Source organism: Panthera onca, chromosome A3, assembly GCF_046562875.1.
Source record: "Panthera onca isolate mPanOnc1 chromosome A3, mPanOnc1 haplotype 2, whole genome shotgun sequence".
Taxonomy (NCBI): Eukaryota; Metazoa; Chordata; class Mammalia; order Carnivora; family Felidae; genus Panthera; species Panthera onca.
Genome location: NC_138341.1, coordinates 131339314 through 131355631, shown reverse-complemented (window position 1 = coordinate 131355631; position 16318 = coordinate 131339314). Strand labels below are relative to the sequence as shown.

The 16318-nt window shown below is 42.6% G+C and overlaps 1 protein-coding gene and 1 long non-coding RNA gene across 4 annotated transcripts in view; one reads left to right on the top strand and one right to left on the bottom strand.

Moving 5' to 3' along the window:
• Positions 1–1582: 1582 nt before the first annotated feature.
• Positions 1583–5947, top strand: LOC132670199 (uncharacterized). 2 transcript variants are annotated; one of them, XR_013554484.2, is made up of 4 exons: positions 1583–2597; positions 4465–4577; positions 5129–5348; positions 5570–5947. It is a non-coding gene; the product is annotated as an uncharacterized LOC132670199 (long non-coding RNA). The 2 variants fall into 2 exon arrangements; XR_009606523.3 differs by having other exon boundaries at positions 4465–5348.
• TSHZ2 (teashirt zinc finger homeobox 2) overlaps positions 2652–16318 on the bottom strand; it is a 453491-nt gene continuing 439824 nt past the window's right edge. The window contains exon 3 of one of the 2 annotated variants that reach the window (XM_060620467.3): positions 2652–2780. Coding sequence is in view for 1 of the 2 variants with exons in the window: in XM_060620487.3 (XP_060476470.2) it covers positions 2779–2780 (2 nt within the window). In the remaining variant the exon portion in view is untranslated. The remainder of the gene's footprint in view (positions 2781–16318) is intronic. The other variant, XM_060620487.3, reaches the window with a different exon arrangement.

The window sequence follows — 16318 nt, the reverse complement described above, 5'->3', positions numbered from 1 at the left end:
GAAGTTTCTAGAAGCCTCACAGGGCTTGCCAAATGAAAGACAGGCCTGGTCTCTAGAAATATTCTGAGAGCTGTGTTTATCTCACATCGGGAGCCCAGATCTTGTTTCCTAAGGAGAACGTTGGCAGCTGTCCCTCAGCAGTGATATTTACAGTTACCAAGTGACAATTCATGAATCTTACCAAATTTATCAATATTTTTGTCTCTCGCCTCCCCACCACTGCCCCCCCCACCGAGAAATTGCGCTAACGAAACCATATAAATTAGATGTCGAAGCAGATGATTTATTTTTTCTTTCTTAGAAGGGAAACAATTTCCACGGAGTTGAGAATTGTACTGTCCCCCCCGCCCCACCCGTTGGAACAAGAGCTCAGGAATCTGCTTCTGAAGGGGTAGCAGCGGGATCTGGATTACGTAACTTGATCCAATAACCCTGGGTTGGAGCAGGCGATTTTTAACAGCTTCAGGAGCCCCAATGCTAATGCACTGATTTTCCTTTAATAGAATTTTGTTGTCGAAGGACAGTGCTCAGTAGAGCCCACCCTTCGATCTTAACCCATGCGAAGACTGTTCCTTTCCAGTTGAGCTCCATTCATTTCTGGTTGAATAGGTCGAGCAAAGACAGACCTCGCTGTTCTCAATTCACTTTATGATCCTCCCATCATAAAAAATAATATCAGCACCTTGCTTTTCATGTCAGAACTACATTTGAGCCGCTATTCCCTATGCCCATGAGTAAATCCCATAAAAGCCGCCCCGTTTGCTATTTTTTCTTGTGGGTGATTGATTGATGGATGAGTACTGACACTCCAATGAAGCTATTTCGACTGCCATCTCAATCCGATGATGTGAGGGGTATATTTTCTGTCCATGCCTCATTACTTCAGAATGACATTCCTGGAACTTCATTTACTTTTTCCCTCCTTCCCCGAAGCGCCATATTTTTTCCCATCTAGGTTATGCATGCCATAAAAAAAGCAATTTGCTATTATATGTGGCATAAGGGCAACACTTTCCCTAGGAGGTAAATAAGAAGTTTTTTTTTTTTTTTTTTTTTAAATCCCAATGTTGAATTTAGGGATCATGTCAAAATTTCCAAAGCAATTTCAACAGGCGGCTTCCAGGAGAAATGGTGAAGAAGACATTTGGTTTCGTTTTGTTGGTGTTGAGCTTTTTTTGTGTGCGATAACCTTGGTAATTAAAGCAACAACAACAAGAAGGAAATTGGTTTTTGTTTGTTTCAGAATCATCTAGTTCCTAGTGTTGTACCTAGAATAGCTTAAATATTTCGCCTATAGCTGAGTAGCAGTTTATAACACAATCCAGACTTCATTTGTCCTTTGAGAATAAGGAGATTCATTGTTTAAATGCAGTGATAGATTTTTCTATTTATAGATTGCTTTCAGTTGTATAGAAAATGCTCAACTAGAGTAAACAGATCTACCCCTGAATTTCCAAACTGTGCACTAGGTATGCAAGACTTTTAATATTAAAACATGCTCTTAGCTTTTCCAAGTTGACTTAGGACCTGATTTTAATCTGTGTAATACAGTATTCCCGTTAATAATAATGTATAATTAAGACATCCGTTAAAAATCCATAACGTTAATTTAATGGAGAAAATCTAATACAGCTCTATTGGAATTTTTACGTTAAATTAACTTTAACGGGCTTTTAATGGATGTCTTAATTAGATCTCATTATTAACGGGAATATTCCGCAAATTAAAACTGGGCCCTCAAAGTTTTAATGAAAAAAGTTGCAGGAACACATTTAAAATGGACACCTTATTTCATGCTTTCTGTTGCCGTTCGGGCTCAGCGGTGTTTCCAAGTCCATAAACAACAGGTTCTGCGGAAAGAGATCACCAGGAAGGACGAGCTGCTGCACTTTCCACCCTGCAGCCATCTCACCTTCTTGCTTTCGTCCAGATCCTGCATTTCACCAACTTCCCCAGCGCTGCCAGCTTGCAGGTCTCGTGCGCGCACTTAAAACCGTGTTTTTGTAACCGACGAGGACACGATGAGAAAAGGATGCCCGCCTCTGCTTGGGAAAGAGTCTTTGGCAGCAACACGGTTAAGCCCAACTGTTGGAACAACTTTCACAGAAGATGAACATTGTTCGGAGGTTTTCTTGGCTCCAAGTCTGGTCTAACTTAATAATTCTTCCACTTGGCGGTGATTCATGGCTCCCCGGTGCAGGGGCAGGACTGGGCAATCCAGGTGCAACCGTAATTGTTGCTCTGAACAGAAACATTTCCTTTAGACAAACGTTCCCAGAGGGGTTATAAATAGGAAATGGACATTACGGTGAAAAGTAAGCGTCCAAGGGTCTGCATCTCGTGCAGCTCGCTTGGACGTTGAACTATGAAGACTGCTACCCCCCTCCCCCTCCCCGCCCTTTCCTGCCAAGTGTTTCAGACCAACGAAATAAGCACATCAGTGTTCTCAGTCATTATTTTTCTTCAGTGGCACTTGGTTTTCTCGTGACAGTGGAAAGGGGACCGTGGAGAGGAGACTGCCTCATTGCAGTTTATCAATGAAAATCTAATATCGTCCATAAGCAGAGAAGTGGAAATCAATACTTCATTACCAAATTGTTAGTAAGAATGAAGAGGGATGGCTGGGGTGATATATATATAGATAGATATATATATATATTTTTTTTTTTGGCGGTCTTCTCAGAGCAGGGTGTCAGGAGGAGTTCAATGTCAGAAGCAGGTGGTAGACAGATTCAGTGTGAGGCGATCCAGGCTGGAAAGTTGAAACTAAGGCATTTGTCCTGTAATGGGAGTCAGAACAACAGAAAAAGATACATTATTTTCTGAGGAATAGCTCAGTGGTGGCAGTTTAGGGGGAAACACCTCTAACGTATAACGTATGGAAGAGATATTTATACATTCATGTTCATAACAGCATTATTCACAACAGCCAGAAGGAGGAAGCGACCCAAATATCCACTGACGGACGAATGATAGACAAAATGTGGTCCATATACGTACAATGGGACATTATTCGGTCTTAAAAGGGAAGGAAATTCTGACGCGTTCTGACAACATGGATGAACCTTGAGGACATTGTGTTAAGAGAAAATAAGGCAGTCGTAAGACACTGTATGACTTTTCTTCCAGGAGGTACCTAGAATAAATAGTCCAACTTAAAGAAACACAAAACAGGACTGGTCGTGGCCAGGGGCTGGGGGCTGGGCAATCATTGTCTAATGTGTAGAGTTTCAACCTTGCAAGATGAAACCAGTTCTGGAGGTGAACAGGAGTGCACAACAATGTGAATGTGCGTAATGCCACTGAACTGTGTGCCTGAAAATGGTCAGGATGGTGAATTTTATGCTTAGCGTGTCTTTCCAAAATTGAAACCTATAGTGTATGACTTTCCCGCTATAAAGCATTCTGAAAAAGAAAAAAAAAAATTCACCTATGGCCCCACCATCCAGACAAGGCTCCTGTTCACATTTGGCTGTATTTCCTTCTAGTTTTCTTTCTCCATGCATTTTTGTTAAGTGTTCACAGTCGTAAGTACCCGCTATGTAATGTTCTTCTCTGATTTCCATCAGCCTCCACAACTTGGAGGCCTCGTTGTAAATAGCTACACGAGTTCTGTCACCTATATTATCGGAATTTACTAACACATTCTCATGAGGTTGGACGTTGCATTTGCTTCCAGTTGGTATTCAATAGTAGGTAACGCTGTGATAAACATCTTTGTGTTTAAAGCCTTGCAGTCTGCTGGGATATATTCATAGGTTTAAATTGCCAAAGGTGAAATTCCCGAGTCAAGAGATAGGAACATTGTTGTGGTTGGGGAAGTGTGACTTAAAAGTGTGCTTTGCTACAGGAGATTAACTGGGAGAATTTTTTTTTTTTTCAGATATGTGCTGTTTGGATTACGGTAAGAATGCACATAATTTCCATTAGCCCAATGTGGATGGCACTCCTTGTCTACATCTTAGGATTTAGTGGTTTTGCCCATTTCAGTGAGGAAAAATACCTTGGACTTAGATACAAGTATTTTTTTGGAAAAGAAAAACCTCCAAGTTTCTAGAAGAATAAAGACAAGTTGAAAATTGTTGGCATTTGATGTGTGTAGAGAAATTATCCACAAAATAACCACAACGGGCGTTATAAGCGATTCCTTTGGTATATATACTTATGGTATATATAGTTACTATATACCTACCAAATGCCGGATACTTTACCCATATTACCACTAACACTTGAAATCATCCCATTTTTAAAACCAGAGAGAAAAGTCTCAAGGAGGCTCGTGACTTGTCCAAAGTCAAGCCAAGTCAATAAAAAGCAGAGGATGGCTTTAAATTTGGGTCTTTCATTTGGAAGCTTCTATGGTCAGTTCACCGCCCCGCCCCCCCGCGTGCCCCCATCTAGATTACAAATGGTCACGGTCCGTGGAGGGAGTCCTTTCCCTTTGACACTTTGTTTGCATTTCAGAGACCAAGTAGTCTTCCTTCTGACGTGGTTGGAACCCCCTGGCAGATCCGGAGACTTGAGGAGGAGAGTGATGATGGATCAAAGAAAGAGGAAGAGACAGCCGATCTTAAGGGGTGAAAGTGCCTTCCACTGTGAGGCAGGATGAGGCCTCGGGTGGAGGGTTCACACGCACTCTATTCGAGGCCCCCGTCTCTCCTCCCTGACATGACATGAACGTGACACTGGTTTTAGAGAGCCTTGTTTCACTTGGCACTTCCTCGAACCTGCTTGAGATTTGATCAACACCCTGACTTCTCTGGCTGGGTTTCTCTTAGGGCAGAGTTTGCTCTGGGAAGGGGAGCAAGGAGAAGGAAAAAGTACTTATATTATATTATAGACCCCCTTCTTGGAAATTCATAATACACATTAGCACCTTAAAGGTTCTGAGAAGTCCTGCCACCAAAAACCAACCCAACGAAACACAATGTGTCTTTAGTTAACCCAGTGCCGCCTAGATTTGTTTGATGACTCTTTTCTTCCCCACAAAACTCTCACAGATAGGCTTGAGTGTTAATTTCCTGGAAAATAGCTTCATGACATAGCTTGTGTAAAAGCAAAGAAGTCGCTCAGCTCCTAGGATCTCAGTCCTGACCTCATTATTGACTTTCTGTGGTTCTTTGCTCAGGTTCCTTGGCTCTTTGGGGCCCTCAGCATCAAAGGAGCCTGTTGTAGTGATAACTTGACATTCCCTGCGTTCCTTCTATGCTACTCACGCTAAACCCATGCCTCCCCACACATCAGCGTCATGATGCTGCAATGCGGGAGGGAATACATGTCTACACTTAACAGCCTGTGAGATGGAAATTTAGAGAGGTGAAACTGTTCAGCCTGCGGTCACCTGGCTGGTAGGTGGGAGAAAAGATACTCAGGTTCAGGGTTGTCTGGGCTCTTAAACCATACGGTCTGGGGTGAATGTGGTAATGTCGTAAAGTGTTACACACTAACATTATTAATAATTCAGAGGCATTTCTCCAAGAGTTTATCTGTACAGTTAGTTACTGAGTTGAATTCTAGATACGAGCGTCTTCTATTTAAACAGGACACTGATGTTATTTCTACCCAACAGATCTCCTTCCATTCCACCACGATGGACTGAAGTGATGGATTCTTCTGGAAGGTCAGTGTTCCTGTCCTAAAAGAGAATGGTAAAGAAGAGAACTGAATCTTGGGCCACTTTGGGACGATGTATCTTTTCTTACGATTTCTTATCTTAGAAGAAGGAGAAGCACTTTAGTTTTCTGTAGGTCTGAAGACGAGACCCGGCCAGAAAATCAACACTAGAAAATGCAGGGAATGAAAGCTACTGGTTTTACTTCTCACTGTTCAGAATGAGGTGTGTAGAATAATTTCGCTTGCGTTTCCGCTGGTTGTCGAGGGCACGCTTTGCGGCTGCGTGGGTTTTTCCCCCCCTCTCTAATACGTGAAGCTACTACTATAAAAATAAAACAGAAATAAATAAAATTTTTAATTACATATCTAAAAAGTCATTGGCAGTGTTCATTAAGGAGAGTTTGTGAGGGAGAGCCAGGCGAAGAGATGTAATTATTTTTGTATTAATTACACAGCCACCAACAGATGGGTAGAATTATATCTACTTTAATTTGGCCATGCTACGATTTTTAATCCCTCTGGCAAATCATTTTGGTTGGCCTTCCTTTCCACGCCCTCGCTCAGGCCTGCCTCTCTCTTTCTCTAGTTTGTCCCGTTCTTCTCCGAGCGGCACTGTTGTCCCTGGGGTGACTCTCGTGGTTGCAACAACGCTGGGCACAGCACCAGCGTATCATGGTTAGGGGCTGGGAATGCTGGACACCTTGCGATGTGTGGGACAGCTTCTGCCAAGGTGATGGACTCCCTCATCCTCCACCATTTTTGAAAATCGCTCTGTAGAGTGAGGTTTCTCAACCTTGGCACTGTTGATATTTTGGGCTAGAAAATCCTTTCTTTTCAATATTTATTTATTTACTTGAAATATTTATTTGAGAGAGAGAGAGAGACAGAGAGAAAGAGAGAGAGAGCACAAGCGGGGGAGGAACAGAGAAAGAGGGGGACACAGAATCCGAAGCAGGTTCCAGGCTCTGAGCTGTCAGTGCAGAACCTGATGCTGATGCTGGGCTCGAACTCAAGAACCACGAGATCATGACCCGAGCTGAAGTCGAACGCTCAACCGACTGAGCCATCCAGGTGCCTCTGGGCTGGATAATTCTTTGTTGTGGAGGACTGTCCCTTGCTTTGTAGGGTTTTTAGCATTATCTCTGACCGTTACCCACCAGATTCCAGGAGCAGTCCCCTCACCTTTGAGCTGTGACAGCCCAAAATATCCCCGGACGTTGCCAAATGTCCCCGAGGCAGAGAGCAACGTTATTAACACAGCGGTTCAGAACCACTGACATAATGGCAAACGTTTTGTAATTCTTTGAGCCTGGAACCGAATTCCATTTCACATATAAGCACAAAGTCTTTTGTGCACAGTTTCATAGACACTGCGTCGTCCAGAAATAAAGCTGGCTTGCAAACAGAGAGAAACTGGTTTGTTTTCTTTGGAATTTTCACGGGAGTTATTTGCCGTTTAAAAAAATTAAGTCACCTCTGGCGTTGCCACTGGGGTATTTGAGACGCCCATTCCACAGCCCCGAACTGACCTTGCACTCGTTACTGCCATGTTCACAGGGAGTCTGCACTTAGGAGCACGCAGTGGACTATCTCATCACCCTTCGAGGACCTCGTCCCTGAGGATGGCCCACAGAACAGCAGCCCTGACTTACCTGGGAGTTTGTTAGAAACGCAGAACGCTGGGGGGCCCGGGGGGTTCAGTCGGCTGAGCGACTTGGCTCAAGCCATGATCTCGCAGTTCGTGGGTTCGAGCCCCGCGCTGGGCTCTGTGCTGACAGCTCGGAGCCTGGAGCCTGCTTAGAGTCTGTGTCTCCCTCTCTCTCTGCCCCTCCCCCACTCTCACAAATAAATAAATAAACACTAATAATAAAAAAAAAAAGAAATGCAGAACACAGGTCCCCAGCCCTGCTGAACTCAGAATCTGCGTTTAACAGGATACCGAGTGAACCTATTCCCACTCGAGAAAGACCTGATCCGGTCAACTTTAGGGCCCAAACGTTTTCCTTTTGTTTCTCATCGTATGGTCACTGCATCAGACGAATCCTTGTCAAAATTATGTGTCTAGGCTGGTCATCTGACCTATGAATTTCCTTTCTGGATAGTAAAGGGGAAATCCTAAGAAGTTTACTGGGAAATGTCCACGCCGGGTGTGCGAAGGGTGAGGCCCCCCCTACTCTACATGAGCCCCGTGTAGACAGCACCATCCGGTTTGTAACATGGAGTATCTGTGTTCCAGATGCACACATCCAACTGGCTCCTCGACGCGTCTCCGGGCACATCTCACAAGTTACGTCCGAGGCAACTTTCGCAAAAGCAGGGAGCTCGAGTTCCCCCGGCCCCCGCCCGGTCCTCCTCCTGGGTTTCTTTTCACGGGAAATGGAAGTTCAAAACCGCTCAGTTGCTCGGGCCAGAAAGTCGGCTGATTCCGGGCACCTCGTCCTACGATTCCTCGCCAGGATCTATTTCCATGCCCTTCCCCAACGCCCCAGTTCCAGCCCGTGCGCCTCGTCTCCAGGGGACCGTAGTGCCCTGTCACTGGGCCGCCTTGCCCCTCTCTGGGTCCTGCCGATCATTTTCCGTATGGCAAACAAAGTCAGCTTAGGAAAACCTTAAATAGATCGAAGCAGTCCCTCCCTGTTTGCTCCCAGCTGAGAGTCCTTGGGTGATCTCCACTGCACTTAGGAAAAACCCTGTTTTCCTTTTCTTTTCTTTTTTTTTTTTAAAGTTTATTTATTTATTTATTAGCTTTTTAAAATGTTCATTTCTTTTTGAGAGAGAGACAGAGAGCGTGAGCAGGGGAGGGGCAGAGAGAGAGGGAGACACAGAATCCGAAGCAGGTTCCAGGCTCCGAGCTGTCAGCGCAGAGCCCGACGTGGGGCTTGAACTCACAGATTGTGAGATGATGACCTGAGCCAAAGTCGGATGCTTAACCACCTGAGCCACTCAGGTGCCCCTGGACTGTGTTTTAGATCATAATAGTTTCCCAAGCAGATAAGCCAATGTCTGACACAAAGGAGGTACTTGATAAATACTTGCTGAGCGAATGAAGTCCTAAAGACCCCATGAAAGAAGAATTTTAAAGTATTTAAGACTAAGATAATACAAAAGAGAACAATAGGTTCACCTGGAATCCTATCTGTACTTCTATGAAAGAGACAACTTAGAGCATGTAAAGAAAAAAAGAGAAGAGATTAGAACAATTAGTCCAAGGAAACAAATGGACAGGAGGAGACTTTGCCATCTACTTGGTACTTTTAAGTTCAAACAATAAATTATTTTGCCATTTTGAAACAATTTACATCTTTTCAAATTCTACATAATGTATCTTATATACATTGTATCTATCTATCTATATCTATCTATCTACACTTTTCTGAAATATATTGGATAAATATTAGTAGCCCCAAAGATAAAAATATTGAGGCCGTGGGAGTTTAAATAATTTGCTCCTATAATGATTAGTGATGGAATTAGAATATCTGACTCTGAGTTCAGGGCTTCTTAAAACCGTTTGGTTAAAAATGAAAAAAAAAGTGAACTATAAAAGCTGAAAATATATAAAGTCTATTATTAAAAAAAAGGCTGTAATAAGAAAGGAAAGTGGTTATGGAAACGTGTGATTCCCAACCATGTCATCCTGGGAGAAACCTGCAGTTAATATTTTTTCAAATTGATTTCACAACTTGAGAATCCAAATTGGCTCACCTACATTGCTGAATTTCATCATTAGTGCTTCACCTAATTTTTCCTAAGAGAAATCTCTGTGTGCAGAAACCCTTAAACTTTGGCGGAACAATTTCAGTTTTTAGAACCAAGAAAGTAATTGCTTAAATGTATTGAATGCTTTTCATGTGCCAGACACAGCCCCGTGTAAGCAGGTGGGTGATATTTTAAAGTATTGTCTGATGTGTTTGTGCCTTTTCTTGATTTCTTTCTTCCAGGTAGTTTTCCCGCCATTGAAAGCAGACATTGAGGTGAATTGCTCTTGAAAAGAGGAGGCCACAGAATAAGCCAGACAGAATGAGGTGGCTGACTTTCTGAGTGATGAGAGGGACCTTATCTTATCTTTCTTCTTTTTTTAATGTGTATTTATTTACTTATTTATTTATTTTGAAAGAGACAGAGAGAGAGAGAGCATGGAGGAGGGGCAGGGGGGAGAGGGGCAGAGAAAGAGGGAGACAGAGAATCCCAAGCAGGCTCCTCGCTGTCAGGATGGAGCCTGGCTCAGAGCTCGAACTCACGGGTTGTGAGATCATGACCTGAGCCACAAGTAAGCGTCAGACGCTTACCCAACTGAGCCACCCAGGCCCTCTGGGACTTTATCTTTCTTATAACAAATCTCAAAGAGGTTGAGTCAATAAGAAAATTAAAAGTTCTATAAAAGTAACACGTGGGGAGTGACTATTGATCTTGGGCCCGCCACTTATGCATTATTTCCGTTAATCACGTCAGTAGTCCGGGGAGGGGGTGTCCAAAATCATAGGGGAAAAAGTTAATGTTTAGGTGACTGAAGCGACTTGCCCGAGGTGACCTGACAACAAATGGGAATGGATATTACGATATTCAACCGGAATATGTCTTCTCTGGATTTCAGAGCTTTTACTCTTCACCGCCAAACAAATTGTTCCTGACATCGGACCCGAGACCACAGATTCTTTGTCAAGGGGGTGTTTGATTAGACCCTGGAAGAATAGGACTCAGAAGTATTATTGATCTTGGCTCTTGGTTGTCCTCTCCTTGGAAGGTCTAAGTCCAGATGACACATAGGTCACATTCGACACACTGGAAAATCTCAACTTTTGAACTTCCTCTTCTAAAGCACAACTTGTGATAAATCAACCATGAGTCTCAAATGTATGATATATGCTCCATGACACAAACCAGTCAGCCAACTGCCCACAGCTCCTAAAGGCGAGTTTTTCTGTGGGTTCTTTTTTAATATTTATTTATTTTTGAGAGAGAGAGAGAGAGAGCATGCACAAGTGAGGGAGGGGCAGACACACACACACACACACACACACACACACACACACACAGAATCTGAAACAGGCTCCTGGCTCTCAGCTGTCCGCGCAGAGCCTGATGTGGGGCTCGAACCCATGAACTGTGAGATCATGACCTGAGCTGAAGTCGGACCCTTAACTGACTGAGCCACCCAGGCGCCCATTTTTTTTTAAGTTTATTTATTTATTTTGAGAGAGAGAGAGAGAGAGAGAGAACAGGGGAGGGGCAGACAGAGAGGGAGAGAGAGATAGAGAATCCCACACAGCCTCCACATTCTCAGCATGGAGCCTGATGCGGGGCTTGAACTCAGGAACCATGAGATCATGACCTGAGCCAAAATCAAGAGTCAGATGCTTAACTGATTGAGCCACCCAGGGACCCCTCTTCCCCCCGCCCCCCCCTTTTTTATCAGTGCCAGAGCAAACACTTTCTAAGCTGACCTCCACCCTATACCATCGACTTCTGAGTGTCTTACCGAGTGGATGTATTGGAAATAATTTTACAAACAATTTCCCCTTTGGTCTACTTCATGGGCATCCCTAGAAATGGTTTCAAATCTCTTCACCACTGCATTTGGAATGGCTGCGGAATGAAACTGGCAGACACAGGGTGACATCTTGGACCACAACAACAGCAACAACAAAAATGTCAGGCAAGAAGACGCGGGGCCTCCAGAGAGTGGCGCGGACGCTGTCACTAGGTATCATTTGTGTCCTTCCTTACGTGCCAGAAGATTTCAGTAACAGAAGCAAATCTTCTCCTTAAAGCTCACTCTTCAACTTCAAGACTACCCAAGTAGTTAAGAGACAGAAATGAATGGAACGGCATGGGGGTTTGCCCTGTGAAAATCTCCTGACAACTAATAATGGGATTATGGAATCTTAACTGCTGTACAGTTATCCCTAATTATAACCAAAGGTACGTCAATCTAAATAAAAATGATAAGGCAGAGAAAAGCATCCTCCGCTCCCTTCCCCAACTAGCATTTTAACACGTATCTTTTCTCAGTATGATGCTTTGACAAAGCTCAGATCGGATAATTATCGACGAAAGACATGGAACCCTGTGTTAAGTAAAACATATTTTTGCAGAAAGGAATGGTTTCAGTTTTAAATATTTGGTTTTTTACCGTGGGAACCTCCTACTATCTCTGTTGCATTCTATCACAGAAGTTATGCATGAGATTTCTGCCGGACATTCAGCATCAGGAAAGATTTTGCTTATTCTTAAATCCTGGTATATACATTTTCTTTATGGAAAAGATGAATCTTGGGATGGGTCATGTTTCCATTTTTGCTTTCACTACTAGGAAGCTCAGTGTCCATTTGGTAGCCCCACTTTAACAACTATGTAGCCTCTTAGGGCTCCAGTCTATACTCATTAACTTCTTTTTGTATTCACTCTCCATTTTCCTTTGGTGTATTTGTTAATAGCTTGGCTCTGTCATTCATTAGCTGTGTGATGTTGGGGGAAATGACCCATCGTCTCTGAATCTAAATTTCCACATCTGCAAAATGAGGTTAATAACCGTACCTTCCACACATGGTGCCTGGTACACAATAAGAATGTAGATTTAAAACAGCAATTTTTGGGGGGCACCTGGGTGGCTCAGTTGGTTAAGTGTCCGATTTCGGCTCAGGTCATGATTGCATGGTCTGTGAGTTTGGGCCCCGAGTCAGACTCTGTACTGGCAGCTTGGAGCCTGGAGCCTGCTTCAGATTCTGTATCTCCCTCTATCTCTGACTCTCCCCCGCATGTGCTCTCTCTCTCTCTCTCTCTCAAAATTATAATAAACTTTTAAAAAAAGTATAAAAAAGTGATTTTCTGAGACACCTGGGAGGCTCAGTCGGTTGAGTGTCTAACTCTTGATTTTAGCTCAGGTCATGATCCCAGGGTCATGGGATCAATCCCCGAGTAGTCGGGCTCTGCGCTGAGCAGGGAGCCTGCTTAGGATTCTCTCTCTCTCTCTCTCTCTCTCTCTCACTCCTTCTGCCTCTCACCCCTGCTTGCACTCTCTAAAAAAAAAATAAAAAATAAAAAAAATAAAATGAAAAGTGATTTTCTTATCCCAGACTTGAGCCTCTTCTACAAAGCTGTAATCATCAAGACAGCATGGTATTGGCACAAAAACAGACACATAGACCAATGGAATAGAATAGAGACTCCAGAATTGGACCCACAAAAGTACGGCCAACTAATCTTTGACAAAGCAGGAAAGAGTATCCAGTGGAAAAAGAGTCTCTTTAACAAATGGTGCTGGGAGAACTGGACAGCAACATGCAGAAGAATGAAACTAGACCATTTTCTTACACCATTCATAAAAATAAACTCAAAATGGATAAAGGACCTGAATGTGAGACAGGAAACCATCAAAACCCTAGAGGAGAAAGCAGGAAAAAACCTCTCTGACCTCAGCCACAGCAATTTCTTACTTGACACATCTCCAAAGGCAAGGGAATTAAAAGCAAAAATGAACTATTGGGACCTCACGAAGATAAAAAGCTTCTGCACTGCAAAGGAAACAATCAACAAAACCAAAAGGCAACCAACGGAATGGGAAAAGATATTTGCAAATGACATATCGGATAAAGGGTTAGTATCCAAAATCGATAAAGAACTTACCAAACTCCATACCCAAAAAACAAATAATCCGGTGAAGAAATGGGCAAAAAACTTGAATAGACACTTTTCTAAAGAAGACATCCAGATGGCCAACAGGCACATGAAAAATGCTCAACATCACTCCTCATCAGGGAAATACAAATCAAAACCACACTGAAATACCACCTCACGCCAGTCAAAGTGGCTAAAACGAACAAATCAGGAGACTCTAGATGCTGGAGAGGATGTGGAGAAACGGGAACCCTCTTGCACTGTTGGTGGGAATGCAAACTGGTGCAGCCACTCTGGAAAACAGTGTAGAGGTTCCTCAAAAAATCAAAAATAGATCTACCCTATGACCCAGCAATAGCACTGCTAGGAATTGACCCAAGGGATACAGGAGTACTGATGCATAGGGGCACTTGTACCCCAATGTTTATAGCAGCAATAGCCAAATTATGGAAAAAGCCTAAATGTCCACCAACTGACGAATGGATAAAGAAATTGTGGTTTATATACACAATGGAATACTATTTGGCAATGAGAAAGAATGAAATCTGGCCTTTTGTAGCAACGTGGATGGAACTGGAGAGTGTGATGCTAAGTGAAATAAGCCATACAGAGAGAGACAGATACCATATGTTTTCACTCTTATGTGGATCCTGAGAAACTTAACAGAAGACCATGGGGGAGGGGAAGGAAAAATAAAAAAGTTAGAGAGGGAGGGAGGCAAACCATAAGAGACTCTTAAAAACTGAGAATAAACTGAGGGTTGATGGGGGGTGGGGGGGGGTGATGGGTATAGAGGAGGGCACTTGTTGGGATGAGCACTGGGTGTTGTATGGAAACCAATTTGACAATAAATTTCATACTAAAAACAAGTGATTTTCTTTTATGACTTTATTTCCTTGCATACAATATAGCACCCCAAAAGGGCTATGGAATAAGACGTAGAATCAATTAAGAAAATCCATACATAAAATTTTGCTTATGTGTTAGATATAAATAATCACTGGGTCTTGGAAAATGAATTATTCTCTCGTCCTGGAAACTTAAAAAACTAAGTAGAAGACAGGCTTTTTAGTTCATGCTTTAAATGCTGAAAAGATATCAGTTGTCAATTCAGATGTGGAACTCAGAAAAGTTTTCCCCTTTTATAAAAAGAAAGGAAGAAATAGCATTTCCAAACATTTGATGTGGTTATTAAGAAGAAGAAGGTAGAAAGAGGTCATAATACTGACCATCTTATCAGATGCTCATGATGAGCTCTGCACTTTACTGATAGTAGATCGCATTGTCCCTATTTAATGATGAGAAAATAGAGGCTGAGATTGGTTAAGCGATTTCACCCATTTCCGATAGGCAGCAAATAGTAGAGCCAGCACTTGGACTTAGGTCTGTCTGGCTTCAAAGCCTGTTCGCTAGCCAATATTTATCGCTGTCAAAGGAACTAACTAGAATCTTTTAAGGGCACACTGCTCAGTAAGGCTATATAATGAAAAATAAGGACTGAAAAACTGTCCAGCTGTTGTCGTACTCTCAAGAAATAAATTAGAAGGATGGCGAAGATCAGCACAACATCCTGACAATGGGAAGGGAAAATGTCCTTGGTGGTTTCTATGTTAATTACAATCTCATGTTTGGCAATTATGGAACTCACATTTGACAATTCTCATATATGGTTGATTTTGGTGCACGGCCAGGGAAGAGAGAAAGCAAGCAATTTCCCTGTACCCATTTTTATTGAGCCACATTCATATACTCCAAAAGGGCACTTAAATTGTTTGAAAGAGGGCTAGATGCTGGCAAACACCACCATAAACAACCCGGACAGCTTAAAGTCCAAACGGCCAATGACATGATTCACAATGGAACCTATCTTCTCTAAGTGGAGTGCAGAGCCAAACGTTATTTATTACAACTAACTTACAACCCAGCGAGATTCACTGCATGGACACAGCTAGGGGACTTCACAGCTGCCTAAATGTGAGTTGTTGGCGTTTAGGAAGAACAGCGTGCCCTCCAAGTATGACAAATCAACAGGGCAGATTTTTTTTTTTTTTTTTTTTTTTTTTTACCCCTGTGATTATGTGTCTAAGCCCACAGCAACACTGTTGGTAGTGTCGTCTACATTGGAAAAGGGGATTAGTGGGTTGGAACCCATGTTTAGATAATTCAGTAAACTCTCCCACTTTCCAAGAAGAGTGCCCCCCACCCGGTTTTAATTCCACAAAACCCTTTCCTCTTAATATCCAACATCACAAACGTATGGTATTGTATAATGATAATGTGTTAAGTGCTTTACAAGACATACATTATTTCATTCAATCCTAACTAAAATACAATTTAACAAATATGAAATTGTATTATTACACGGTATGTGTTACACAGTAAAAAGAAGTTATTATTTTCTTAAATTTATTTTGAGTGCCCCTTCTTTTTTAATGATCGTTTCATTCATTGGGTACCTACTCTTTGCCTGAAGCTTGACTGCTGTCATTTTGTGTAATTCTTATAAAAATCTCCAAATGTAGCTCTCAATGAGCCCATTTCAGAGGTCGGGAAACTGAGAGACAGAGCTTTAAGTGATGGGACCAAGATCTTGTGCCTGGGGAATGATAGAATGGGATGTGAACCCAGGTTTCTCTGTCACCCACGTAGCCTGTTGCTTCATAAAATTAACTGGTCCCTTTACCAATTTGATTACTACCGGTAATTATCAATCCTCAGAAAAGATTTGGGAAAGATGAATTATTTCCTCACGACAAATGAAGAACCAGAGGTTCAGGAGGTTAATGCCACCGCTCCACCCACACAGCCATTTCCTAGAGAAGCTGGAGTGAAATCAAAATTTGTCTGGATCTCTAATCCAGTCTCGTTGGACTCTGTGAATGTTTCCCAAAGGATGGTATGGAACGTTCGAGTCCCTTGAGATGTTCTAAGAAAAAAAGATTTTTTATTCATTCGTTTATGTTTCAAACAAAACCTCTTCAGAAACGTCAAGCCCCTTCCCTGCTCACAGTTTTTGCACCTGCTGTATGCCTTACCTAGAAGGCGTCTCCCAGGACCCTGCCTGGATAATTTCTGCTTCACACTTGAT